Genomic DNA, 27,978 nt, shown 5'->3' on the forward strand with positions numbered 1-27,978 from the left:
TAACAGTATTTGTACTTTAATTGTTTTCATAGAAACAAATATTTTTTGTATGATAGAGTATTTTATGTAATGGATTGAATGTATTTCACACATGTACAGTAAGGGATTTGGTTAATAGAAGTGGGTTCACTGTCACCAGATTGCAGGATTATAGATTTGCGTGGCCTGCTTCTTTTTTGTTGCCAAAAGTTGAGAATTGCAAAATTCTGGCTATAGACTTGCCAGGGTCTTGCTGTAGATTTTACCACTGCAAATTTGCTACAAATTGAAAAAGCGTCAACTAGAACTTGTGCTTCAAGTGCTCTGCAAGTGTACAACTTGCCAGGAAAGATGTGCAGCAAGTTCACAAGACTTACAATTCAATACTGCCACAAATGTGTTTTGCAAAGGGATCAAGTATTTATTTCACTCATTAAAATGCAAATCAATTTATGCATTTTTCTGGATTTTCGCTGTTGTTATTCTGTCTCTCACTGTTAAAATAAACCTACCATTAAAATTATAGACTGATCATTTCTTTGTCAGTGGGCAAATGTAGTAAATCAGCAGGGGAGCAAATACTTTCTCCCCTCACTGTACATAGAACAAGTGTTCTACTAGATAAATAATTTTTATAAGTGCTGAAAAACAAACAAGTGTGAACAATCCAAAAATGCAGAATAGGTTACATATTAAGTGCACTACAAATTAAATAATTTGATAAATGTGGAGAATCAAATATATGCCCAAAGATACTATATTGCATGTGGAAGAAATCAAAATGTAAAAAAAACAAAAAACAAAAAGAACAAAATTCCATCCACCAAATATTATTGAAATGTGCAGCTTCCTGGGTTCACCCACTGTATCATAGAACCAGGGAACCCAGGAATTTGCACATTTCATTAACATTTGGTGGATTAACATTTGTTCTTTTTGGATTTTTTTTTTTATATTTTGATTGCTTTCACAAGTAATTTATACTGGACTTTTTGACTGTTCACATATTTTATTTGCAGCACTTATCAAATTATTTAGTCGGTAGTGCACTTTATATGTATACTACTTACATAATTCCATTCCTGGTGTTTGCACAGACCCTTGCTCATTCTTTTGTTTTAATGGCATCAGATTTTAGATGAAAATGGTATCCTGCATTATCTTACTCTATTATATCTGACTAGATCAGGGATATGCAATTAGCGGACCTCCAGCTGTTGCAGAACTACAACTCCCATGAGGTATAGCAAGACTCTGACAGCCACAAGCATGACACCCAGAGGCAGAGGCATGATGGGACTTGTAGTTTTGCAACAGCTGGAGGTCTGCTAATTGCATATCCCTGGACTAGATGGACACACAGCTGATCCACACACTATAAAATGCTGCAGAAACTGGGGCCAGCAAGGTCTATGGAAGGAACGCTCACTCCACACAGCTTTTTGATTCATGTGTCCCACGTCTGTCCTCAGTTCCTGGCAGCTGTTCTGGACTTGTGGCTATCCATACCAGTCGTTAAATTACATTGCCAAGACCCTAATTAATGTTCAAATAATGCAATGTTCATGAGACTTGAGGATTAGATTAAAAGGATGCTGGAGAAATTTAGTTTGCTCTTCATATAAAAAGTTTATTTTACAAATGAATAATTAAGACCTAAGACGCAGAAGTCACAGAGTACGATGGTTTTCTAAATATAGTGCCTGGCAGGGCCATTTTTAAGGCAGGGAAAAAGGGGCAACTGCCCCGGGCCCTGTCATTGTTGTGGGGCCCAAAGCAGCTGCCTCATACTTGCCAATTATCCTGGTTTAAATTCCCTCATACCTTGAGGTTTTAGTCCTGTGCTGTGTCTCAGTATCTCAGTGTGAAGTGCTGCTACTAATGCTCCTCAGCTCTGCCCTATTGTTGTGTACAGATGACTCACCTGCAGACCCTGTGTTTACATGTAAATTTCCGGCATTCCTGTGTAAATAGGGGCAGCCAGCAGCATTGATATGTATATCATACCCCCCTGAGGTCATATCCACAGTAATCTCTAGCAACCAATCAACTAGCAGAAATCATGTGCTGTAACCTCTAACAACTAATCAGTGAGCCATAATGTGTGCTGTAACCTCTAGCAACCAGTCAGTGAGTGGTAATGATACACTGTAAGCTCTGGCCACCAATCGCAATAGCTGCCTGATCGGATTCAGTAAACTGATTTTGAGTCTAGCTGCTAATTATTGTATGTCTCAGAGCAGGAAGAGAGTGAAACTGCATGCGAGGGGGGGCCCCAAGAAAAGTTTTTCCCAGGGTCCAATCAATATTAAAGACGGCCTTGGTGCATGGGCAGTGTTTTTTTCCCTTTTAGATTGTAGAGGGCTATGCACAGCAGTAAATGGAGGAGTCACTCTTCTGCCCCATTCAGCTGAGCATTAACTATTGAGCTCTTTACTTTTTCAGAAAAAGTTTGGAGTAGCCTGGTAAATGAGAAAAGCAGCTAAGAGGTCCACCTGTGAAAATCATAAAAAAAATATAAAAAATCTGGCTTTAAAACCTGTGATTTTTACTGAACTAAAGCCTCAAAAAGTTCCAGCTATGCACTGGGGTATGAGGGATTTACCTGAATGTTGCTCATCACAGACTCCTCTGGGGTCTCTTGTGGGCGAGTGCTGGTGAGGACCTGTTCAGCACCTTCAGCCCATACATTTACTGACTCGGCCAATTTTTCCAGCTTTTCAAGATTGCTCAGAATCTCCATGCAGGGTTGTACTGACTCAGATGTCTTTGTACTCTTCTGTAACACAATGACCAGACATTATTTTCAGCACTGTTACCTGAAAGATATTCCTAGACATATACAGTAAGCACCTGCATCATTAGATAAACTGCATTGCAGTATGAAAACCAACACCTATGGTCATCTTGAAAGTGTATAAAAAGGATTTATTTTTGTTTCGGCTAGAGTAAGAAATGGGTTAACACACATATTCATATCTGGTGGTCCTGTCCAGTCGCGCAGCGTTTCTGGATAACTGCTTTCCAGATAGCATCGACCCTTACGGGAAAATCTCTCTCACCGGACCCATCGTTTGCCCTACTCAACTTAACACCCCACAATTATACCCGTAATCAACTAACCCTGTTTCTACAACTAACCACAGCGGCTAAACAAACTATAGCCAGGGCCTGGAAAACCCCGACGCTCCCGGTGGCAGAAATGAAGAATAGGGTTACACAGGTCATGATTCATTGCAAACTAGAGGCGAAGCACTTGGACCGTATGCCCCAATTTTACAAGGTCTGGCAACCTTGGATACAATACTTTTTACCCCCTGATTTAGACCCCTATCTACTTGAGCCCTAAGTTACTCACTTATTTGAGATTGTCTCCAGCTTTTGAAGGCCTTGGTCCGTGCGGGCCGGTTGACCAACTTTTCTCCTTTCTTTTTCTCTTGTTCTTCACCTCTTCTCTCCTTTCTTCCTTACCTTACTGCTTTTATCTCTGTCATATTCTAACTGTTCTCTCTCTCCTTTCTCTTTCTTTTATTTGAAAATTTTGCCCACGCAGTACCAATACTCTCCTACCTATTACCCTTTTTGATGTTGAGAGTAGCTTAACTCTTTGACTCCGGTAACACCGGACTGTCTTACTTTTTGATTGTGTGCCTAAGCAATTACTCCCCTTGTAGTTCTATGCGACATATCCTTTTGCTTGTTCTGTAACCGCAATACTGTGCATGAGTCGCAAGTTTTGTGTTCCAATGTTCTATATACACTGTTATATCCAAATCCTATTTGCAACGTACTGTGTAATCTGTCTGTAAACTGATAATAAAAATTTTAAACATAAGAAATGGGTTAAACCAGCTTCTCTCAGCCTTTTTACACCAGATGAACCCTAGAAGTAATTTTGAGGATTGGGGAACCCATGCAAAACCAATTTATTGGGGGTCAGTGAGAAAAATACCCATTATATTGGTGGCCAGTGGAAAGAATGCTCCCCGTACAGTGGTAGTCAAAATGCCACTCCTAAGTAGCCCATAGATTATACAATTTTCTTTACTTCTACTATGGGTGGAAGGGAAATCCCTTGCATGGTGCTATTTTGTTCTGCCATTGGGGAGACTTCCCTGCTGGCATTAGACCGTGATCACTGCTGGCTGCTATATCCGCCGCAAGTGATTGAAAGAAAAAAAAAATCTGACAGGCTGGTTGCACAGAAGTCAACCAATGAACCGACTTCAGTACAACCAGCCTGGCCATAGATGAATTGAATTTCAGTAGGTCCCTGTTAAACTGACCAGGATTCGATCAATCTATGGATGACTTTAAAAGCTAAAAAGATAACTGGAGTCATGTCGCTGGCTCTGCCAGGTGGCATTGGTCCTGGAATATTGCAGGCACCGTCAAACTGGAGATCAATCAGCCACACTTACTTCCCAACAGGGGATCATATGGCGGCTTGGGATATCACACATATTATATACTCAACATCAGATTCACAGCAGGAACCGTAAGTGCATTTGCTAGAAAGCTTAGAGACTTTCTATATTATAACCAAGTACACCAAAGATAAAGAGGCAGTTATTGGTGCAGTTTCACTACTTATAAAGGTTCACTGGACTGAAAGCAGTATTAAACCCAAAAGCAAACATTATATTGCAGCTCACCAAGACTTAGATCTGATGGCCGAATTCATTTTATTTGTTAGGCTTTTTCCATTTCTATCTGGTGGTCCAGCAAGTATGTTTTTCAAAAGCACAAGCTCTCCATCATTAGTGTCTCGCTAATTCAGGAGGTATGTTACTGGCCAGATCCCCAGACAAAAACATAAGAAAAGAAAAACAAGTGCAGCCACCACATCTAATAATTAGTAAGCTGCCATACATTACATTTTTGATTTTGGGTTTATATTTCAATATTTTTATTGAAAGAATAATCAAGTTCAGGATAGCCAGACACATAGACATATTGGAGTTAAATTTTCAGAACATCACATAATATAGAAAAATAAACAGTATGGCCATAATACTTATCCATCAGCCATTATAACAACAGAACATAACAACTGTATTATGTAACCAAAAACTGACAGGGTTTAACAATATTTCCCCGCTATGATCCAGAGTATCCCCGTCTGAAGGCATGGTAGAGATCCAGAGTCCCGGGAGGTCCCAATTGCAGTCTTTGGGACAATCCCATGACTCATGATCGCATGAAGCCTCATGTGTGATCATCTTTATTGTGTATAAAGTTTCTAAAAGTAAAAAATAAAAAAGGAGAAGAGAGGAGAGAAGAGAGGAGAGAAGAGAGGAGAGAAGAGAGAAGAGAGAGGAGAGAGGAGAGAGGAGAGAAGAGAGAAATAAACAAAGGAAAATAGGGGGATGAGGAAAGAGAGGGTCGTCCTGGAGTTCACTATGGAGTCGAAATGTAGTCGATCCATGGGTTCATATCTTATTAAATTTCTTGGTTTTGTTGTTAAGAATGTGAGTGAGTTTATCATGGATCATAATCCAATTGAGTTTATTTTAACCTGGTCAAGAGGAATTATCGACTGTCTCCAGTGCCTTGCAATTGTGTTTCGCACCGCCAACAATATATAGTTAATCAATTTTACCGATATTTTGGGGTGTTTCGTCAGGTAATTTGTGAAAGAGAGCGGCTTCTGGAGATCTGCGAATGTTTACCCCTGTCACTGAGTAGATTAAATTGAAAATCCGAATCTAGAATCTAGTTACGAGTGGGCATTGCCACCAGTTATGGTGCATCATCCCCAACTGTCTGCATCGTCTGAAGCAGTTTGGTGAAGTAGAAGGATGCATTTTAGCTACCCTAGTGGGTACCAAGTACCAGCGTAGGAGTTTTGTAGTTGGCCTCTATAAGAGTGGCCTTAATGGAAATTTTGGATAGCTGATAGGCAATATCTTGCCAATCAGTCAGATCAAAGGTAAGGTTCAAATCCCTTTCCCACTGGTCCATATAAGCAAGCTTTGTGTCTGGCTCAGTAACAGAACTATAAATCGCCGATATCCGACCTCTCTGTAAGCCTCTGGCTTGGTTTTGGGTTTAATACGCTTCAAGCTTATATATTGTTTGAACAAAATAAGCAACTCAGATTGCTGGATATGTGAGTTCAACTATGTTTGTAATGTGCGTTTGGCGTTTAACATTTTTTTTATTAACTTTTACTCTTAAAAACCTGGCTGGTATATTTTATAAAACAAAATCTATTTATAATTTTCCTGCAATCTTGTAAATGCCACAAAGTAGATAAAGTGGAATGGAGTGTAATATTATAGCATACTGATACACATACTTACAGTATGATTCAAGTTTATCTCACGGCAAAACCTTTTTCAAAAATGTCCTCAACACAGGCAAAAAATAACCTGGCAGGGGTTTTAATCATACTCTAACCAAACTAAAAAGAAAAGTTTTGGCTGTACATACAATTTATTGAATTTTTGTTTCCAGTTGAGTGTAGGATTAGCAAGTTTTGTATAGATTTGTGCAATAATGGGTTCACTTTAAAAAAAAAATTTCAGTACCAACTAACTTCATATATTTAGAGCCCTTTCACAACGCGCCATTTTTAGCGCCACTTTATTGTTTTAGCTATTTGGCCACTAGCGGGGCGGTTTTAATCCCCTGCTAGGGGCCAAAAAGTGGTTAAATCCATCCGCAAAATGCTGCCGGAGCGGAGTTTTGCCAGCCTTATCCCAGCGCTGCCCCATTGATTTCAATAGGGAGCAGCGGTGAGTTCACCGCTCTTTCACTGCTCCAAAGAACCTGCTGACAGGACTTTTTCTGACGCCCTGCCAGTGCACCGTTCCACTGTGAAAGCTCTTGGGCTTTCACACTGGAGTGCATGGAGCAGCTATTTTAGAGCATTTTGCAGGCGTTATTTTTAAAAGCTATAGCGCCTGCAAAACACCCTCAGTGTGAAAGGGGTCTAAAAAAAGGTAAAAAACGTTTGCGAAAAAGGGGTTAATCAAATTAGCAGGCTTGTCTGAGGTTGCTGCTTAATGCCAGCTAGGTTCCCACATGTAGCAATCAAAAATGTTATAATAAAAATGAAGCGCTACCTCTCCAGATATCTAACATCACAAATATAAACCAAAGTAAAAAATGAACTCTCGGTTTCCTGTGATGCCAAGTGACAATGATGCCTACGTTATTTGAATACCAATCACACAAAAAACAATAAAACAATAATAGTGATGACCCCTAAAGGGAGTCAGAGGTAAAAGGTATAAATGTGTCTATATAAATCCTTTAATAATGATAAGCTAAAAATTGTGAAGCATAAGTACATGCTTAAATCAGACTATCAAACTGGAAAAACTATACTAACTTATGCGAATAATAAATCATCTAAATAGTCTTTGCATAGTAAAAATCATAACAGTCAGTCCATTAAATTAAGGCCTGTACACACAATACGAAAATCAGAAGTAAAATTTAATCCGACTAATGATCTGATTTTCAGATCGTTAGTACGGTACTTTCGACAGCCGATTCTGGTTTTTCGTCAGACAAAAGCTGAATGTGCAGACTATAACATTTTTTGTTGGATGTCAATTCAACATCCGATTTTCGTTTAATCAGTACGGTTTTCGTACAAACAAAAATTGTAAGAACAAGACTACACATGCTCAGAAACGAAAGAATACATACAAAACTATTCAAAACATTACATCACTTCTGATGTTGTATTCTGTCTTATGAGAATTTTCGTATTGCAAGTAACCTCTTCACTTTCGACATGAGACTAGTATGCAAAAAAAAAAAAAAAACGCACGAATAGTTGTCTGAAAATCTGATCATGTGTACAAGACTTTAGTGCACATGTCCTTAGATGCTGTACAAGTGATCATATATCCAAAAAGAGACTTCCGTGAGATTAGGGTGCTTCTCTGATAAAAACGAGGTGCTCTCCACCAGTCAAACTATGTGCTCACGTCCCAAGGAAGACCCTATTAGGGGTCTGAACTTGCCTGCCCCTTAGGGATATAAATACAGTGGTCTGCACCTTCTCTGATGGTCCTTGGATTCTTGTTCCTCAGATGGTATACCTCCATTCATATGAATAAAAAAAAAAACCCACATAGTGTTTAACTGTATAAAAAGTTGATCTTTATTAAAAGACGTAATCTCACTCACATTTATAAGTGCACTGCATCTGGTGAATGAATGAATGAATGAAATACTTGTATAGCGCACAATGCGAACTGAATCGCCTCTAGGCGCTGTGCACGCAGTTGGCTCGCTAGGTACATTTAGGGTATAGGACAGGGATATGCAATTAGTGGACCTCCAGCTGTTGCAAAACTACAAGTCCCATCATGCCTCTGCCTCTGGGTGTCATGCTTGTGGCTGTCAGTCTTGCTATGCCTCATGGGAATTGTAGTTCTACAACAGCTGGAGGTCCGCTAATTGCATATCCCTGGTATAGGATATCCTTCTGGTCACCTAGACATTAGCAGCTACTGATCCTTGTATTCTCCTGCAGCTGGCGGTTTGCTTCCTGGTAGTGCGCAATGAAGTTGCAGGCATCAAAGATCACCTTTTTCTACGGTTAAGCGCAAGTAGCTGCTAATATCTAAGTGACCAGAACAAGATCCTATACCCTAAATGTACCTAGCAAGCCAACTGCGTGCACCAGATACAGTGCAACTATAAATGTGAGGGAGATTACAGCTTTTAATAAAGAATAAAGATGTGAAGACATGTGCACTAATTCAATGGACTGAATGTTATGGTTTTCACTATGAAAAGACTATTTAGATGATTATTTACATAAGTTGGTATAATTATTCAAGTTTGATAGTCTGGTTTGAGCATGTACTTATGCTTCAAAATTTTCAGCTATATATTGTGGTAGTGCCAAGGACTATGGAGAAAGACACTTTGACCACATCCCTAATTAGAATACACAAATGGGAAATTTCCCTCTATGGGACTTTGGGAGAATAAGAGAATAGAATTGTATCAAAAGGTAAATTTATTGAAAAAAGTTAAAACATGATGAATTTAAAATAAATATGGATGCATATATAAATCAGGTGATTAAAAAAGAATTGAAAAGATACAATAAACACCCCACAACTCTGTCCTGACAGTTTGACTAGGACAAAAAGTCAAACTGTCCTAGTCAAACTGTCAGGACAGAGTTTTGGGGTGTTTATTGTATCTTTTCAATTCTTTTGTTATTGCCTGATTTATATATGCATCCATATTTATTTTACTTTCATCATGTTTTAACTTTTCCTTGGTAGTCCTCGGCACTACCACAATATATAGCTGAAAACGTACCTTTTGATACAATTCTATTCTCTTATTCTCTCAAAGTCCCATAGAGGAAAATTTCCCAAAATTTTCAGCTTATCATTCTAAAAGGATTTATATAGACACATTTATATAGACACATTTATACCTTTGCCTCTGACGTTTTGGGGGTCATCGCTATTGTTTATTTTTTTTTGTGTGATTAGTATTCAGATACGTTGGGTATCTTTATCACTTGACATCACAGGAAACAGAGTATTCATTTTATACTTTGGTATATATTTGTGTTGTTGGATATCTGGAGAGGTAGTGCTTCACTTTTATTATAACATTTTTAACTTGATATATTACTTCAACTCCTGGAATTCATGTAATTATGTAAGCAAATAACCTTTATATTAACAGTATGCATACCTTTTAGACCTGACAGGAAGAACCCAACGGAGATTTTATCACTGGTGTAATAAAGACGCTGTGTATAATAGTCCAGTGAGTAACTCATAACTAAAATATAAGGAAATATATATATATCTGACCTGCAATGTCTGAATATATGTCCTCAAAGTTTGAGCCGAGACCTCTGTTTGTTTGGCAAAATCTCCTGCATGTGTGCCATCAGGCTGGTCATCTTGCGCATCACTGCCCATCCCTCCTTGTATCTCTTCCTCATACAGCTTCAACTAAAATAACATGGGAAATAAAAACTGTACACTGGAGGAGAGCGATAAAAATCTGACTAAAATCAAGAAGCAAATCATATTTGTCAAATAAGACAACAGAATCAAATCATGATCACCAAGTATTTTCTCGACTAGTAATTATAGGTTGCACTGCAAAGGAAATTGAAAAAAAAAAAAAAGACAAAGGGCTAATTGAAATGAGTAAGTTCGAAGTATAATTTCACATTTATTAGAAATGACAGCCCAGAGTAAAGCGATCATTTGTCAATCGAGGAATTGTGGACAAGCGTTTCCAGAATGGTTCTTGGAAAACCCATTGTAAAGCCTTTTGATAACGCTTACTGTGATACTGTACTGAAATTAGAACTGTACGTGTGAATGTGCAGTCCTTATAGCTTTATCCTTTTTAGCCTGGAAATGAGGGTGATAGAGGGCAATCTCCCTGAGACTGCTATCAGCAAATAAAAATCAAGCCAGTGTTCTGACAAAATGTAAAACCTGGCAGAATGAGCAACCCACGTCACTTCCATTTTCTTTAAACCATCTCTGCATCCATAAGACAAAGAGCCCGGGCTCACTCAGCCTTGCCCCCCGCTCCGGCCTCAGTGGCCACTGGCTCCCGCTGCTGCATCTCAGCCAAACGGGAAGGAGAGAGCCGGAAGAGGCTAGGTTCCTGTGCACATCGCTGGATTGGGATCGGGCTTAAGTATTGGGGGGAGAGGGAGCTGCCTTTAGAACCACTTTAAGGTTCCTGGAATAGATTTAGCCGATTTAAACTGAGTGTTCAACGGATCCTTAATTCAAAAAGATAATGCACCAAAACAAAAATCCTTGTTTTCAAAAAAGGGATTTGAAAATTATTATAACTTTAAGTGCGCCTTTTTACCAAAAATGAAAATGTGTACTAACACTGTACACTGCGACTCCAATTAGTCAATGTGGTGATGTGCCAACACGTAACCAAAAAAATTGCTCTGATATGTCCTGGAAGCCATAACGAAACAAGGGGAAGAAGAGTGGGGCTTTCAATTCCCCCTGGATTACTGCACTGGCTGTATGGGCAGTGGTAGCTTATCGCCCACAAAAGAAAGTTCAGTGGGGATCAGGGGGCGGTAAGGTCTATGGTTTTAATCCACCTTTTCATTTTTTACAAAAGGGTGAACTTACACTCAGTACAGGGACAGGGTTGCCCAGTGCCCAGGGTAAGGATCTAGAATTGCGCCCCCCTCCCCAACTGTTAATAAATGCTGTAGAATGGGTGTACCACCCTGTATCCATTCTTTGCCCTCTTCTTTCACTGCGCTCGGGGCAGCTTCACCTCCTTCCCTCCATACACTTTAAAAACAAACATTCTCATGCTTGAGTTACAGTTTTGCAAACTGAGACAATTGTGCACAATACTCTGTAAATGAAAGTAAAATACTTTTTCTACATACATATTTGGTCCATCGGTTGTTGAAAGACTTCAGCCTGTGGGACAACTTGGAAGCTGCTTTTTCATTGGTCTTTTGAATCAGGAAATTGCCATCTCTGTTTAATGACTTGTGCACAGATTTCCATTTGGACAGAATCTCCATGGGAACCTGGATTTGTTTAACAAAATATTACTCGCGTCTAGAAAAGCAGCAACCAGGATGCAGCAATGTTTAAACAACAGATACGGTTGTCATTGTGTGGAATTTCTGGTTCCTTATCTGTGCCTTACATCACTGTTAAGCTATGTCACCAAAAAAACACAAACTCCGATATCACTATTCATGCTAGGAGTCCAGATGCAAAATGACCTGGGAGAACGGCCATCAAATAATGTAATTGGTATAGGACTGTTGCACACAATTTCAATATGACAGAATACAAGATCTGGTGGATTGGTGTACACTATTTTCTTTGGTGTGGTGGCCAGCCCTCAAGATAGTCTGGTCCAAAATTGTTAGCAGAAAGTCACAGAGGGGAGCACCATTGCGCACAGCTATTGAGAGCGCTGGGAACAAAGCAAACTGGGTTATAGGTCATTTTATTTAAGGACTGGGCAGAGCCATAATCAATAATGAGTTTATCATGGGGGAATATCATGATGGCATCTTTCCAATGTTGGCTGGACATTTTCAATAAAGAGATAGAGGAGGCCCATAGAGCACGTCTCAAACCACCCGCAGATGATTGCAAGAGGGGCTCAGCTGCTTGATGAGACCCAAACAGGTCAGCAACATAGGGAGGGGAGTCTGTATTTGGGTCCATATTGGCCTTGGCGGCACCTCACAAAACTCAATTGAGAGCATCCTCCGTTACAGAGCAGGGAGTGAGGTGACACGATCTACCAATAAATTCATAAGACAATTCGCACAAAACAGACATCAATCAAAAACTCGTAATGCACGGATTGATTGGCCTATGATGTAATCTGTTATAGGGAATACATAAAAGCACTCTAAATGTTGAGCATACATACATGGCCAGGGTGCATCTTGTTCTGCTCATCCAGCCAGACTGTAATAAGGCTGATATTATTCTCAAACTGAATCCAGCAGGTTTGAACTTTTTCCAAAACAGGTAGCGCCTCCTGAGCTGATGACACGAATGTTTCGTACTTGGACTCAATCTTTTTGTATTGTTTTGCAATCTCTGAATCATCAGCTGCAAATCAAAAACAAAGTTACAAGAGAAAAACATTTTTTTGCCATAATAAGAATGACACTACAATCTACCTATAATCTTTTGTTATTTGTATTAATTTATGTCACATACAGTGCATACCAGATACTGTATACTGGACAGGGCAAAACTATTTCATTGCACCCACAACTAATATTAAAAATGTCAAAAGGATTATAGTGTCTAACTGTCCAACCATTCTAAAAAAAATAAAATAAAAAAAATAGAATAAAATAAAACAAATTACATGGGCTGCATCAGCATTTATCAGGTCTGGAGTGTTTTTGGGATTATATGGTCAGGCGGGAGTATTAATGGCAATAATGATATGAACTAAAGTAACCTGAAGCAGTCAATAATATTTAAACCTTATGTAGATAGATGGATCAGTGAAAGTTGTGGCTTTAAAAGGACAAATTCATCTCTTAAAAAAATAAAATGCTAATTTTCTTTCAGGTAAAAAAATATGTGCATTTACTATTTTTTGTTTTGGGAGCCTGTGAAGCATTGCGCCCGCGATCAGCAGATCATTGATGCCATGCAGGACTCCTGCAGATCCGTCAGTGTATCTGTCTGCTCGTACCTCGTACAGGCAGGCAGATACTCACTGACAGGAAGAATTATTGAAGTACCACAACACCCAACAGTGCCGTGATAGTTCAATGAGAACTACAAACCAACATCCGCAAAGGCTGTTGGGACTTATAGATGCTCATTCACAGAGCACTGTGAATGAATAACGTGGCCAGTTGGGTACCCAGAGAAGATGCCCACCCACTGTCACTGGGAATTGTCTGCAGCTACTGGAACAAGTTACATTTTCTAAAAAGGGTACCAGCTCCATTAAGCTGTTTTACTGGCCACCGCAGCCAGGGTAAGACTAGTGCTAAATCCAGAAGGGAAGTGACCCAATACCCGGCTCTATCCCTTTCATACACTGAAAGATCAGCGAATGGACGTTCACTTATCTCCCTTTGTTACACCTGCTGGTACCGGTCACACTGGTTCTGGGCCTGCAGGTGGGACAGTGGAACCCAGAATACATGGTGGGGGGGGGGGGGGCTAGATGCTGGTTTGTGCTACCTTCAGCACTTTCACATGAAAGCCCACAATCCGCTTAACAACTGAACAAGTGGAAACATACTCCCGGTTGCATTATGTTTTTTTAAAACTTTTTTTTACGGGGCTGCTAGACAAGTGGTTTAAGCTGAATTCTAGACAAACAGGTAAATACACTGATGATATACAGTGATGTGTTTTCTACCAAATGATTTGTATTTCTGTCAATCCAATTCTGATATTAACCCAGATTTACACACAGCAAAACCCTGATATGATTTTTCTCAGCTACAGTTAAGTAACACATGACATTTTTCTACATCAACCTACAACCAGATAGTGAAAGGACACTGTTGAGCTAAATCACCTCACTGCTCTCTCCTTCTATAAGCATGCACTTTAGCACAACCGATTGGCTCGGTGTTGCATTCCTTAACCCAGTGTGAGTGTTGATGTACATAGGAACTGCAATCATACTCAAGTTGTCTTTACAATAAAAAAAATTATATATATCTCTCTCTCTCTATTATATATATATAGCTATACCTTTATATATTACACACACACACCGTATTTATCGGCGTATAACACGCACTTTTTTCCCCCTAAAATCAGGGGGAAATCGGGGGTGCATGTTATACGCCGATCCCCCTCCTTTCCTAACCTTCTGTGCCACTCTCAGCGGCTTTTGGGTATATTCAGCCATTCTTGGCTATTTTCAGCCGCATTCTGCAGTTCTCGGCAGCTTTCGGAAAGCTGGAAGCCGCCAAGAACAGCCGAGTGCAGCCGAAAATAGGCGAGAAGAGCCGAAAATAGCCGAGAACGCCTGAGTGCGGCCAAAAATACCTGAAAGCCACCGAGGACGGCCAAGAATGAGCGCCGCCGAGATAAACAGGACATCTGCTCTGTATCTCGGCAGCGAAATTTTTAAAATGACACTGACAAGCCTGCAATCGACTGACAAGGCTGCAATGCAAGGCTGCAATGCAAGGCTGCAAATGACACTGATAAGGCTGCATTGATGGGCATTTAAATGTAAGTTTTTTTCCTTAAACTTCCCTCACAAAAGTTTTTTTCTTTTAAATTCCCTCCTAAACTTGGGGTGCGTGTTATACGCCGATAAATATATATATATATATATATATACACACATACATACATACACATATACACACACATATATACATATTTTGCACATGAGTGTTTAAGCCCATGCAGTGTTAAAACCTGGAATTTTAGGGCAACCAGGAGGGACAGGTAAAGTATATGGTTCACTACCATCAGCCTGTCAAAATCTATGGCAGGCTGAAATATGTGGCAGAAGTATGCGGCTGGATGATGTAGCGTTCAGTACCAGTTTTTTAGGCAGTTGCATTTAGAGGCTATTTTTTGAAGGCAAAAAAATTTGTTCAGACGCCAAACGCAGCAAAACTGACCTTTTAAGCGTGGTTTATGATCTGTCAAGTTAAATCGTTCAGGAGAGGTTGTAAAAACGTCCCATATACATTAGGCAACTCCAAGAATAGATAATGCCAGAAATGTTTCTGTTATTTATCTCGTCAAAATTATAAATATGCATGACATTCATTTTAATCTAATTGTTTAAAGCTACATCCAAATGCTGTTCACCATTCAGCTGTTCACTGACCTTCATCTCCTTTGATAGTGATAAATGAACAATGTGGAGGTGACCAGCAGCAGGAAGAGGCCAATTAACATGAATGGTGTGGATATCCACCATGTATATTGTATAGTGTTCTGTGGGTCATAAGATGAAAGTGAAAATCCCTTTAAACTTAGCTGGCTAAATTCTGCTGAGGAAAATATTTGGAGCAGTCCAGACCTACTTTAAACCAAGAACTGCACTTTTTTTTTTTATATGGATTGCTGTCAAATGCCTGAAATGTAAAATAGTTAAGTATTTACTTACAATATTCCTCTGTAGTCAGAAGTTGGCTATGTAGTTCTTTGAATTTTTGAAATGCATTTTCAAGATGAACCATGAATTGTTTCTCATCGACAAATTCCTGTGGATCAGAAATAAAACTTGAGCAAAGGTTTGTGATCTTTGTTGACAGCAATAAAACAGAGTCCTCACTTGACCATCACGCTATTCAAAAATCTGTGCAATATCATAATTAGTCTCAATGCGTGTATACATGTGTGTAACAGTCCTCGAATAGCACGGACAATGCACTCAGACTGCTTGAGGACTTTGGATAACTGCACAAAGGAAATATATAGTTGTTGCGGGTTTCTTTTCTTTTTTTCTTTTACAATTTTGTTTTGGAGACCATGCAAGAAGGGTAGGATCTGTGCATACAGGATTAAACAGCCTTTTTACACAATGCAGAGGATTAACCCCTTAGGATCTACAGCGAGTATACCAAGCATGTTTTACTGCGTACACAGACTGATTTTGCTGTTGAGGGTTTAGTAAAACTAATGCCGCGTACACATGACCAGACTTTCCGGCAGACTAGGCCCGACTGTCTTCCCGACAGACTTTTGGTGGAGTTCCAACTGACTTTCCGAACGGACGGACTTGGCCACACACGAACGGACTAAGTCAGTTCGAAAATCTGTTTGTTTTGAATGGGATGATGCAAGACAGGACTAAAAAAGGAAGTTCAATAGCCAGTAGCCAATAGCTTCCCTTGCGTCGTATTTGGTCCATCGGACCAGCATACAGGCGATTGGTTTTCCCGACAGGAATTGAGTCCGTCGGACAGATTTGAAACATGTTCTATTTCTAGGTCCGTCTGATTTTTTTTTTTTTTTTTAAAACAATCAGATTAGCCCACACGCGATCGGATTCTCCGTCTGACCTAGTCTGCCAGAAAGTCTGGTCATGTGTACGCAGCATAAGTCCCAATGAATGCACCTACTGCCTGCTACATGTTATTTATTGGTTCATGTATTCCTCGTCACATGACTGCACTTCGCCTGCTTTGTGAAACAAATGACATGCTAGTGGGCGTGTACTTTGAGAGCTAGCAACGTCACTTCTAGAAGACTGTTCCCCTGTCAAAGCTCTCTTGTAAAAAGGGCACACTTGTGTGTACTCATTTGTGAGAAAGCTGTGACATGAAATGGGGACCAACAACGCTACTAGGAAGTGTCAGTGAGCAGCTACAATTGACTGAACAGGTCAAGAGTCATCGGTCACACTGAGGAGGGTTGCTGAATGGCTTGATTAGAGGGTTGTTTCTAATCATCCATTGGGCACTCCAAAAAGCTGCATAATACAAAAGTTTATTTTATTAAAAAGGGTTGTAAAGGTTCTTTCATATAAAAATAACAAACATGTTATACTTACCTGCTCTGTGCAAGGGTTTTGCACACAGTGGTCCCGATGCTGCTCTTCTGGGGTGCCCTGCCGATGCTCCTCCCCGTCATCAGGTGCCCCCACGATGAGCCTTTTTCGCTGGGGGCACCGTGTTCCCGAGTCCCACTGCTGCTTCCAATGACACAGACAGTGGAACTCAACCCACCCCCCATGCCACTGGATTTGATTGACAGGAGCGGGAGCCAATGGCTCCTGCTGCTATCAATTTGTACAATGAGGAGAGACACAGAGGCTGCAGCCGCTGGGCTCGTGCCCATCGCTGGAACGGATCAGCTGCAGGTAAGTAAAAGGGGGACTCGGGGGGGGGGGGGGGCTGCAGCATTAAGGTGACAAACCCTGAGACTTTGCAACCACTCATCAGGGTATGTTTTCATCAGGTCAGCTATGACTAAAACCCTTATGGGGGTAAAACACGTTTCGAAAACTCATGTTTTAGCCGTTGGACCAAAAAGTTTTGAAATCAGGACTGTGCACAGGATCATCTTTGTAAATGTTGCAGCTTGGTTTCCCTAACGAAGGACAAATAATGTAGAGCAGGTGTACTTTTTGTTTATTCGCTCAGTGTAAACGTGTCTCAAGTTTTGAATAAAGTTGTACTTGTTTCCATCTTACAGTCTTTTTGTGCCAAACAACTGAAAGTTACCCTTTTATTTGCAGATACTATAGAAGGGAAGGGTTGCCTGCATTAACCAATCATTTTTCCACAACAGTGGAAACTGAATGGTTGACTGATAAGGCTGCAAAGTGTATCTTAATTGTTCTTCACATTGGTTCAACACCTGTGTTTGCATATGATGCAAGAACGCATTGAGATCTGTAATCATCCACAAATCTCAGCTCAGTCTTAAATGTGTTTCCTATGACTCACATTATAATCGATGAGGAGGGATTCCACTGCTTCTTGTGACTTATATTTCCCTTTCCAGGCTTTTAACTTTGGCCATCCTTCTTCCAGGAGAGCCAGAACACAATGTGCAGAGAAGCGATAATCCACCAGAACACCAAAGTTTGCAGCCAATATTTTCTCCACCCTAAAGATGAAAATTTATAACTTTTATATTCAATTGTAGAAGTGAATCAAGTGTTGTTTCATCTAAATAGTTCCATTACAACCAGTATAATGGCAGCAGTCAGTTTTTATTTTTTGTCTCGTCTGTTTTTGTTGTGATATATTATCAATGCGCACATTTTTAAAAGTCTTTACTTTTGGACCAGAAATATACATCTAGTGCCATTATAAGTGAGACAAATTACAAAAATAACATGCAGATTTGTGATCTATAACAACGAGTAATTGGTTCTTTTAAACAAGAAAAAAAGGTTTTTCTTTTTTATATCTTTTTGTTTGTAGATCATTTTTGGAAGACAATTTTGGCAAAAGAAAGCTCTGATTGTCCTCCAGTATATGTTTAACTTCATTGTCTTAAAGTAGTGGTCTCCAAACTGCAGTGCGGTACTTTTTCTCTAATACCAAAGTTGGGCACTATTCATCCCACTGACACCAACGATGGTGCACTATTTCTCCCCCTAATACAAGCAATAGTCCATCATTTAAAAAAAAAAAAAATGGGGGGGGGGGGTGGTTGATTGTAGGGGGCTGGGGAATTTGATTATTTTTAATGATACATCCTAAATAACATGAAACATGAAACATGGTCAGAAAGGTGAACTATTCTTTTAATTAATAAGGCAATCATACCTAAAATTTAAGATGTACTTTTGTTGCGGTATATGGGTGCAGTGGCTGAAATAGTTTAATCCACCTTTTGCTTGCTCCCTCCCGCCATTACCGTCGGACCTATTACATTCAAAAAGTTTTTGTTTTTTGTTTTTTTGCCAAAGGTCTGAGCGCAAATAGGAAACATTTCATTTTTGATCGATAAATAAAATGGCTGTCCCATTTACCCAAATATTTATGATCAAAACATGTATTTCTGATTAAGCAGATATATTTGATGCAAATGCTGTTAGAAGTCAGTATTGTGTAAAAGCTGTTGTGTTCAAATGCCATTTACACCTCCAGCTGCGAAGATGGCTCTCTTGGCCTTTTCCCACAGAGCCACTGGAAGTGACAAGCCTATGTGAACCTAGTATTCCGCATTCAATCAAGGTTTGGCTTTAAAGAAATGTCAGGTAGATAAGTGCCAACCATTTCAGACAATATAAATTTGTATTAGCTGTCCTAGCCAGTTAGAGCAGACTTTCTCAACCTTATCAACACAGAGGAACCCTTGAAAAAACATTTCGGTCTCAGGGAACCCCTGTTAAAAATGGCTATATCTACAACTTATGATACATTGGAGTAATGATCAGTGGAAGCGTGCTCCTTACATCTATGGTCTTGGGGAAGAATGTCCCCCCCTACAGATAGCTAAAAAGATAATTGGTGTCACTGGGAACTTATCTGAGAGTGAAAAATTGGTCATTGCTCAAGGAACCCCTAGCAACCATTGGCGGAATCCTGGGGTTCCACGGAACCCTGGTTGAGAAACCCTGAGTTAGAGCAATTCTTTTGAAACCAACACGATGTACTGTATTGTTCTCCAAGTGTGTATTTCTATCTACACGCTTGTATAATAAATACATCTGTTTTTCAATCAGGCTTCAGCAATCAAAATGTTACTGTAACCCCATGAGTTTTGGGTTTTCCTCTACAGTTTTAATCAACAGAATAGTGATAAAGCACGTTCATGTGTGGGGTGCCTGATTTTCTGTGCCTACGGTCTTTCTTAAAATGTAAATCTGGCCCTGTATGCAAGAACTACTTATTTTAAAAACCTCAAAGTACTGGACAGAGAGCGCATAGAATTCCCTGCAAACATATATTTGACTTTTATTATGTTAAAATACCTTACATTAATCAGCAATTAGAGAATAATTCTATACTTTTTGGTATACTTTATGCTACACTGCTTTTGACTAATTTTTGTATCAGTGAAAGTATACTGTACACCCTCTATAATAATAAACAGACTCAAAACAAAGCAAAGGAAACAAAGCTGTGCATTTATCAATGTAGAACATTACTCATACCTTGTCTTCATCTCCTCTGTCTTATCAGCTGGCACAAGAATAACTCCATTATCATCTACATTCTGAAATGATCTCAGGCTCTCTGAGTGATGGGTTGCATGAATCATTAAAGCCTGGAGGAAAAAAATGGCAGGTGTCAGTGATATGTTTGTGTGGCTTAAAAACAGAAGATAAGAGAAAATAGTCTCCTTTAGCATAGAAGGATAACCTCTGTGCTGACAAACCCAACCTATCCTAAAATACTTAGGGAGGGGGGTTCAGGTTAGTAGACCTTGTACTCCAGAGAATGGCCCATAAATGTTTAGGTGGTTGCCACTCCTGGCAATGCATAACACACCAGGAGTGATGGCCGACTGGAAGATCAGGACAATAAAGATGGTTTATATTTACATAATCCTGCGATTGCCCTACAACCCTCAATTTCTGATGAATGCAGAAATGTACTTTGAACTGCAAACAGCAAAATACACATCAGAAATGCATATGTATGAGCAGTTTTTGCCAAAAGATTTGTATTGCAGTCTACCCTGTCCACAGAAATACACCATTCTGCCACATTGCACAGCAAGGCTGGTAACCTGACACTTTCCTACTGCAGTAAGGGATGATTGATCATTATATGACCTGCCCCTCTCCTGCCAAGGATGATCTGATAACAGGTAGAAAGAGGATTGCCACCTGTCCTTGATTCACCCGGACAGTCCAGGTTTTGACACATGTGTCCAGGTTTCAGGTGGACTGAAACCTGAACACATTATTCAGACCAGGCTGTGGCTCCCCAAGTAGCCAACATAGTCACACACAAATCTGTTGCTGTCCAAGAGCTGCGAGTGGCTGAGTGGGGGCAGGTTCTGCATCACTGCGGGGCAGGGTGATGATGTCAGCAAGAGCTAATGTGGCCACACCCACATTTTTCTGCAGCACGCTATGCGCACTGCATTACTACTCTCCTTGGGGCACCCATAGGTGTCCCAGGCTGCTAATGTGCCCGAGTTTGGCTTGAATAAAAGGTGGCAACCCTAGGTAGAAAGGAGACGGAGGCTTCATATAGACAGCTTTGCCTGATACAAGCAAAATTAAAAGGATTGCAAGGAGGGAGGGGGGTCAGCCTCCGCATTTCTCTTGCCATTTTCCTGAGAAAGTACTCAGAGCTGAGACAAACTTATACAGCACCCGTCTTTTTCCTAGCTGTTGTTGGATCAGCCACAGCAAGCAAGGAAGGGACAAGTAGGACTTCATAGCTAGCGTTAGGAAGCACCTATCAAAATCAAATAAACTATTACATGTGCTTTGCCCAATAAAAGACCAAACTGTTTAAAAAAAAAAAAGAATTATAATAAATATAAATATATATATATATATATATATGCACACGCACGCATATACAGTGATAGATCATCTTTAAGCAATAAAGCTAGTTAACGTCCTCATCCCCATCATTCAGCATGCTTGACTGGCACCTAGTGATGCCCCTAATCTCTCCCAGTCTAAGTGCTGCTACACATGGAGTTACAAGAGGCTGATAAAGTCAAATTCAGATATTTATACTGGTTGAACGTTAAATATATTTCATTTTGTTTGAACTAAATGCATGACTGCACTCACTGGTGCTCCTTACCAGTTGCCTGCAGTTCCGTTTTACAGTAACTAAAACACACTTGTGCCCCTATTAAGGAGATCCGCCCCTCTATTTGTGCCATTAACAGAGTCAAAGAGAAAGAAAAGCCCATAATTTTGTGATGTCACCAGAAAATAAATGGGGGGGGGGGGATATTTCAATAAGGGCGCTGGTTCTAGTGATGCTGGTGACCATCAAGGATGCCCTCACTTTGAAAAACAATAAGTGAAAAGATTTCTTCCCTATGGGACACAGAAGGAAAAGAAAAACAAAATTGACAGTAGTTAAAACACTCTCTTGGTTGATCTAAAAAAAAAAATGCCTTTAGTTTTACCTTTTTTAGGTGTAAATTAAAGAATACTAGAAGCGGAATTTATCAAAACTGGAGCAGACAGAATTGGGAATAGCTGCGCATGGCAGCCAATCAGCTTGTTCACTTAAGTTTTGAAAACAAAAGATAAAAGCTGATTGGTTGCCACACACCAGGTTTTGGCTGCTCCAGCTTTGATAAACTCAACCAGTATAAATATCTGACCAATTAATGTATAATAAAGATAGCCATACACAATGCTTCATTGCAACCAACCACTGATTTGCCAGTCTAAACTTCAATCTGACCATTCGCAATTAGGCAACACAGACAGTTCATATTTTGTGGATTCAGAATAAGGCAAACCTGGGTTTACTCTGATATCCAACACAGTACCTTGAAGGAGGCGGACAGAGCCTGCAGCAGAGTCATTGTGTTGTGGTGGCTTCCTGACTCAGGCAATGTCTGTGACATCAGGTTTTCGACTTCTGAGAGCCAACTCTCTATATCGCCCAGAGGGGGTGGCAAACTGTGATCCAGTTGCTCTTTCCATGCTGCAATCTGGACACAAAAAACACATCAGCTGATGGTCACTGCTTTGGAATTTCCCACAACCATTGTTTGGCAACTCATTAATTTTAATAAAATTGTCTGCCATTTCAAAAAGAAGAAATTTCATGCCAAGGTAAAAGAATACATAAATAACTCGGTCAGCTTTCAAATCAAATTACTGGCCAAGTTCCCAGACAAAAAAAAAAAAACACGGCCACCCACTTACTACATACAGAATCACTGCCCTGGACTGAACCTCACTCATTGTTCCTGTATGACCACCCTGACAAAAAGCTATTCTTCACAGGGGAAGGCCTTATTCAGAGCAGTATGCTGTTAATGGCAACCAATAAGGTTACTGCATTCAATTGAGTTAATGAAAATGAATGCAAAAGAAAAAAGGATGGTTGTTCACCACAAGTGACCAGCCCTCGTCTAACCGGGAACACAAAACTGGCAATCTGAAAGCTTTCTATATCAAAAGGTCAATTTCTCTTTGGGCACTTTCTGTAAACATGGATCATTATCCAAAAAGTGATACACTGCTGGTTACTATAGTTATAGTCCAACATGCAGTTCCACTATGGTCAAAAGTTTTTGGACACTGGATCGTCACACCTATATGAGGTTGTTGGATATCCCATTACAAAACTATGGGTATTAATATAGGGTTGGACCCTCTTCATAGCTATAACAGCACCCATTCTTCTAGCAAGGCTTCTTGAAATGTGTCGGTGGTAATCTGTGCCCATTCAGCTATGAAAGTATTTGTGAGGTCCAGTGCCGATGTTGGACTAGAAGATCCAGCTTTACCATAAAGATGTTTAATAGGATTGCGATTAGGGTACTGTACAAGCTCACCAAACCAGGTCTTTATGGAGTTGGCTTTGTACACAGAGGACAGTCCTGCCAGAACAGTTCCTTTATTAAGTTGTTCCCACAAAGGATAGTGCACAATTGTATAAAATGTCTTTGTATACAATATCATTACCCTTCCCTTCATTGTGATCACCTGAATTCAATAACTTGAATGGGGTGTCCACATATTTGCCCATATTGGTAGGCATATGCAAATTTTCTGCCAATCATCTGCTATGGGCCTGTTTATTTGGCAGTAACTTTGACATAATTTAACATAAAACAAACGTTTTACTTGAAGGACAAAAGGCTTTTTTGTGATATTGTTTTGCAAAAATTATTTTTTTTCTCTCAATCGTTAGAGAAAAAAACAAAAACAAACACACTGTAGAAAACATATTGTAGGAAATGTTACAAAAAAAAAACAAGTATAGACTTTATTCTGCAATTCCTCCTGTTTAAAATAACACTAAAAATATAATTATGGTACAAAGTAGTTCAAAGTTATTTAAATTTATTTATTTTTGCTTTTAATTTAGTGGTTTTTTTTTTTAAATGCAACTTTAAAAAAAATAAACAAACAAAACAAATAAAAAATACATTTTAATTCTAATGAATAATACAATTAATTACTATGAAAGTAATAGTTGAAGGGAGGAGGAGGAAAAATGTGTTATTTAGGACTGACTAGGGAAAACTAAGAGCAGATAAGGGGTTTAACAGACGTCAGCTTCTATGATTTCAAAATGATCTTTGAATGGAGGGGGGCACAATCTATGAATGCAGGAGGAACATAGCAATCAATTATCCCCCTATCCTCTATTCTTAGATCCTGTTCCATTTATAGAAGCTGTAATATGGACAAAGGAGGATTTTCACCAATAGAAGTGGAATCAACCTGCTGCTTGTAAGTTTGCAGTTTTTTCCGTTTTTGATTGCACTTTAACCGTAGCCAACATGTGCAAATCAAAGCTCTTCCAATTGAGCTACAGATCAATGAAACAGAGTAGATACAAAAATGACAAATGTTACTTTGTAGCTCTATGTTATGTCTGAACAGTGTTGGTAAACACTGTCAGACAGCTTTTCTTTGACAGCAGCAACTGTTAGAGCTGCTCTATGTACACAGCAAGTCCCCGCTTTGATTGATAAGAGTGGAGAATGGCAGGAGAATGTGAAGGGAGGACGTGGCAGAGGGGGCAGAAGAACTGAATGTGCTGCGCACATCACATGTATGATGATGTTTTTTGGGCATGTGAAGCACGTCCAGGGTCCAGAATTAGTTTGGGGCTCACCTGGAAAGTTATGTTTTCAAGTGACTGCTTTATAAGTCGTTGCTCCTCGGGTTGTAGAGTTTCCACAGCCAAGTCAAACAAGTATATTCTCTTCTGTTCATTAAACTTTCTCATGAATAGCAGGATCTCCTAATGCATTTTGAATATTAAAAATAAAAATCAAATTTTTTTTCTCATTGCATTCTTCGGTTTTATTCACATGGTAACAGACTTTTCACTTCACTGCAGCAATTTGCCTGTTTCTGTTTTTAACATACTGGGAGAAGAAGTCATTCCACTAACTTTAATCATACCTAAACTCAAAACAAAAATGTAATAAAGTGTAGCTTACTAATCCTTAGAAGTAGAGATTAGAGGTCGACCGATTTATCGGCCAGCTGATATTTGCCATTTTTTAATTAATCGGCCGATTGTGCTGATAAAAAGGCCGATTTGAACTACAGCGGGACTTTGCCAAGACATAGTCATAGAAGCAACTTTCCTCCTCTCTGGGCAGTCTGCCAAGAAAAGAGTAAAGAGATACAATGTTTACACTTGAATGAATGAATTCAACTCTGTGTGTAGAAGTTCTCAGTTTAACCATTTAAAGACTAAATCTTTTCTGACACTTGTTGCTTACAAGTAAAAATCCTGTATTTTCTGCCAGAAAATCACTTAGACCCCCCAAAAATTATATATATATATTTTTTTAGCAGAGATCCTAGGGAATAAAATAACAGTTGTTGCAATATTTTATGTTACACGGCATTTGCGCAGAGGTCTTTCAAATGCAATTTTTTTGGGAAAAAAATACACTAATGATTTAAAAAACAATAACAAAAAAAAAAACTAAAACAGTAAAGTTAACCCATTTTTTTTTCGTCCAAAAGTTTTGACTACCTGTTTTTATTTAATATATAGTTTTTTTTTATCTAAATCATACATACAAGTAAACTGGAGGTTTGTTTTGTTTAATAAATGTTTAAATGTAAGAAATTTTCTGTATCACTTAGGAAGACTGCTTTCACACTGGAGCGGGCAGGCGTTGATGGTAAAACGCTGCTAGTTTTAGCGGCGCTTTACCATGATTTTAGCGGTGCTATTCGGCTGCTAGTGGGGCGCATATAACCCAGCTAGTGGCCGAGGAAGAGGTTAAATGCGCTCGTGAAGCAGCGCTGCCAAATCACATTGCATGCACTTCGGCAGTGGTGCCCATTAATATCAATGGGCAGGAGTGGTGGAGGAGCGGTATACACCACTCCAAATGTGCTGCTTGCAGGACTTTTTTTCTGCCAGCGCATCGCCTCAGTGTGAAAGCACACCGTCTTTCACACAGACTGCAGGGGAGCTATTTTGCAGGCACTTTACAGGCGCTATTTTTAAAAAGAGCCTGAAAAACGCCCCAGTGGGAAAGGTGTCTGTTAGATTTTAGGAGATGAAGGGGGATTAAAAAAATAAATAAATCGGCCTAACATATCGGCCCAAAAATATGGGCATCATATATCGGCCATTGGCCGCCATGATTTCTAAATATCGGCATCGGCCAGAGAAAAACCCATATCGGTCGACCTCTAGTAGAGACTGCATTCGTTTTATTTTTTAGGCTTTTTTTTTTCCCCACTTATTTTCAAATAGTGATCCGTCCAATAAAAAAATGTATGTCTTATGTTGGCTACACTCACTACTCTACTCCATCTATAGAGGTTCAACATAGGCACCCTTAACACAGCAACATTTTCATTCTTCATGTTCTGTAGAGTTAAATGGACTAGTAGATTTAGATGGACTAAGTGACTAACCCCATCAATTTAACAGCTTCTCAAAACAATCAAGGCAGGCTGTAAATAATGGTCAAAGTTGCTTTTGCGCTCAACTGAAAGCAGACCTCCAACCTGAAGTGGAAGTTCCGCTCATCTGATCCCCCCCCAGTGCCACAATTGGCAGGGAGGGGGGTGCAGATACCTGGATAATCCATGTATCTGCACCCACTTCAGGGACAAGTTAGCCGCAGATGACCCCCCCCCCCCATTGTGTTCTGGGAAACACACAGTTCCCAGGACACAGCGGGGACCAGTGGAGACGCGCTGCGCGACTCGCGCATGCGCAGTAGGGAACCGGGCAGTGAAGCCGCAATGCTTCACTTCCCGATTCCCTGACAGAGGATGGCGCAGGGGCCGCAGAGAGACGAGCCATCGCTCGTCATCTGCCACTGACATCGCTGGAACCTGGGACAGGTAAGTGTCAATTTATTAAAAGTCAGCAGCTGCAATATTTGTAGCTGCTGGCTTTTAATATTTTTTTTAAAGGTGCAGCTCCTCTTGAACTGTTATACCATCAAATTGCTGGCGTCATAACCGATCACTTGAGCATCACCATGGCAATTGCAGATCAAACCGAGGCAAATATTACAGTTTTCTTGGCTGGAGCATTCAGCCTTAAAGTGGAACTAAACTCCAGTTAACAATGGAGTGTAGTCTTTTGGGATAAAGGTTTTACATAAACGAAAAAAAGCTGCTCATTGTGGGCACCCTGTCAATGTTAAAACGGAGGTTCACACAAAAATTTAACCTTTTCGGAACCCTCCCCCCCTCTGGTGTCACATTTGGCACCTTTCAAGGGGGAGGGGGGTGCAGATACCTGTCCAAGATACGGGAGTCTATGCCTCTTCCCGCCCTGCCACGCTGTCTGCTGGGACACAAACGGGTCCCAGAGACAGCACAGACCATTTAGATTGCCCTGCGCGACTTGCACATGCGCAGTAGGGAACCAGGAAATTAAGCTGCAAGGCTTCCTTTCCTGATTCCCATAGCTAAGATGGCGGCGGCAGAATCCGAGGACCGAGGGACGCTTCGGTCTCGGGTGCCGACATCGCTGGACCCTGTGACAGGTGAATGTCCTTATTTTAAAAGTCAGCAGCTGCAGTATTTGTAGCTGCTGACTTTAAAAAATAAATTGCAGGTCTCCCGCTTTAACATGTTTTTTCTCAACCCTCGAATTGACACTTTTCCTGAAAAGCTTGGTATGTTAAAGGGTTAGTTCACCTTTACAAAAAAAAATGCCTATGCAGGTAAGGGGTGTCTGTAAAGAAAAACAAATTGTACAGATCTGACTGAAGATGAATAATGCCCTTGCTATCAGTGTAAGCTATTTATGTACCTCCTGAAGCCTGACTGAAATACTCTGAGATAAGGTATAAGCCTTAAAGGTTTACACACTTAACCACTTCCCGACCGCCGCACGACGATGTACGTCGACAGAATGGCACGGGCAGGCATAAGGGCGTACATGTAGGTCCCTGCCTTCCTGCGGCGGTCGGTATTCGTACAGGAGCGATCCCGGAC

The 27,978-nt window shown here is 40.1% G+C and overlaps 1 protein-coding gene across 4 annotated transcripts in view; it reads right to left on the reverse strand.

Moving 5' to 3' along the window:
* SYNE2 (spectrin repeat containing nuclear envelope protein 2) overlaps positions 1-27,978 on the reverse strand; it is a 529,925-nt gene that overhangs the window by 369,674 nt on the left and 132,273 nt on the right. For all 4 annotated transcript variants that reach the window (XM_077464352.1, XM_077464354.1, XM_077464353.1 and 1 more), the window contains exons 11-19: positions 24,659-24,787; positions 22,350-22,514; positions 20,026-20,138; positions 17,861-18,023; positions 15,574-15,670; positions 12,382-12,566; positions 11,369-11,515; positions 9,789-9,932; positions 2,585-2,758 (exon numbers count right to left, since the gene is read on the reverse strand). In XM_077464352.1, the coding sequence (XP_077320478.1) occupies positions 2,585-2,758; positions 9,789-9,932; positions 11,369-11,515; positions 12,382-12,566; positions 15,574-15,670; positions 17,861-18,023; positions 20,026-20,138; positions 22,350-22,514; positions 24,659-24,787 (1,317 nt within the window). The remainder of the gene's footprint in view (positions 1-2,584; positions 2,759-9,788; positions 9,933-11,368; positions 11,516-12,381; positions 12,567-15,573; positions 15,671-17,860; positions 18,024-20,025; positions 20,139-22,349; positions 22,515-24,658; positions 24,788-27,978) is intronic.

Source organism: Lithobates pipiens, unplaced genomic scaffold (genome assembly GCF_037356315.1).
Source record: "Lithobates pipiens isolate NorthernLeopardFrog02 unplaced genomic scaffold, aLitPip1_a1.2 Scaffold_30, whole genome shotgun sequence".
Lineage (NCBI taxonomy): Eukaryota > Metazoa > Chordata > Amphibia > Anura > Ranidae > Lithobates > Lithobates pipiens.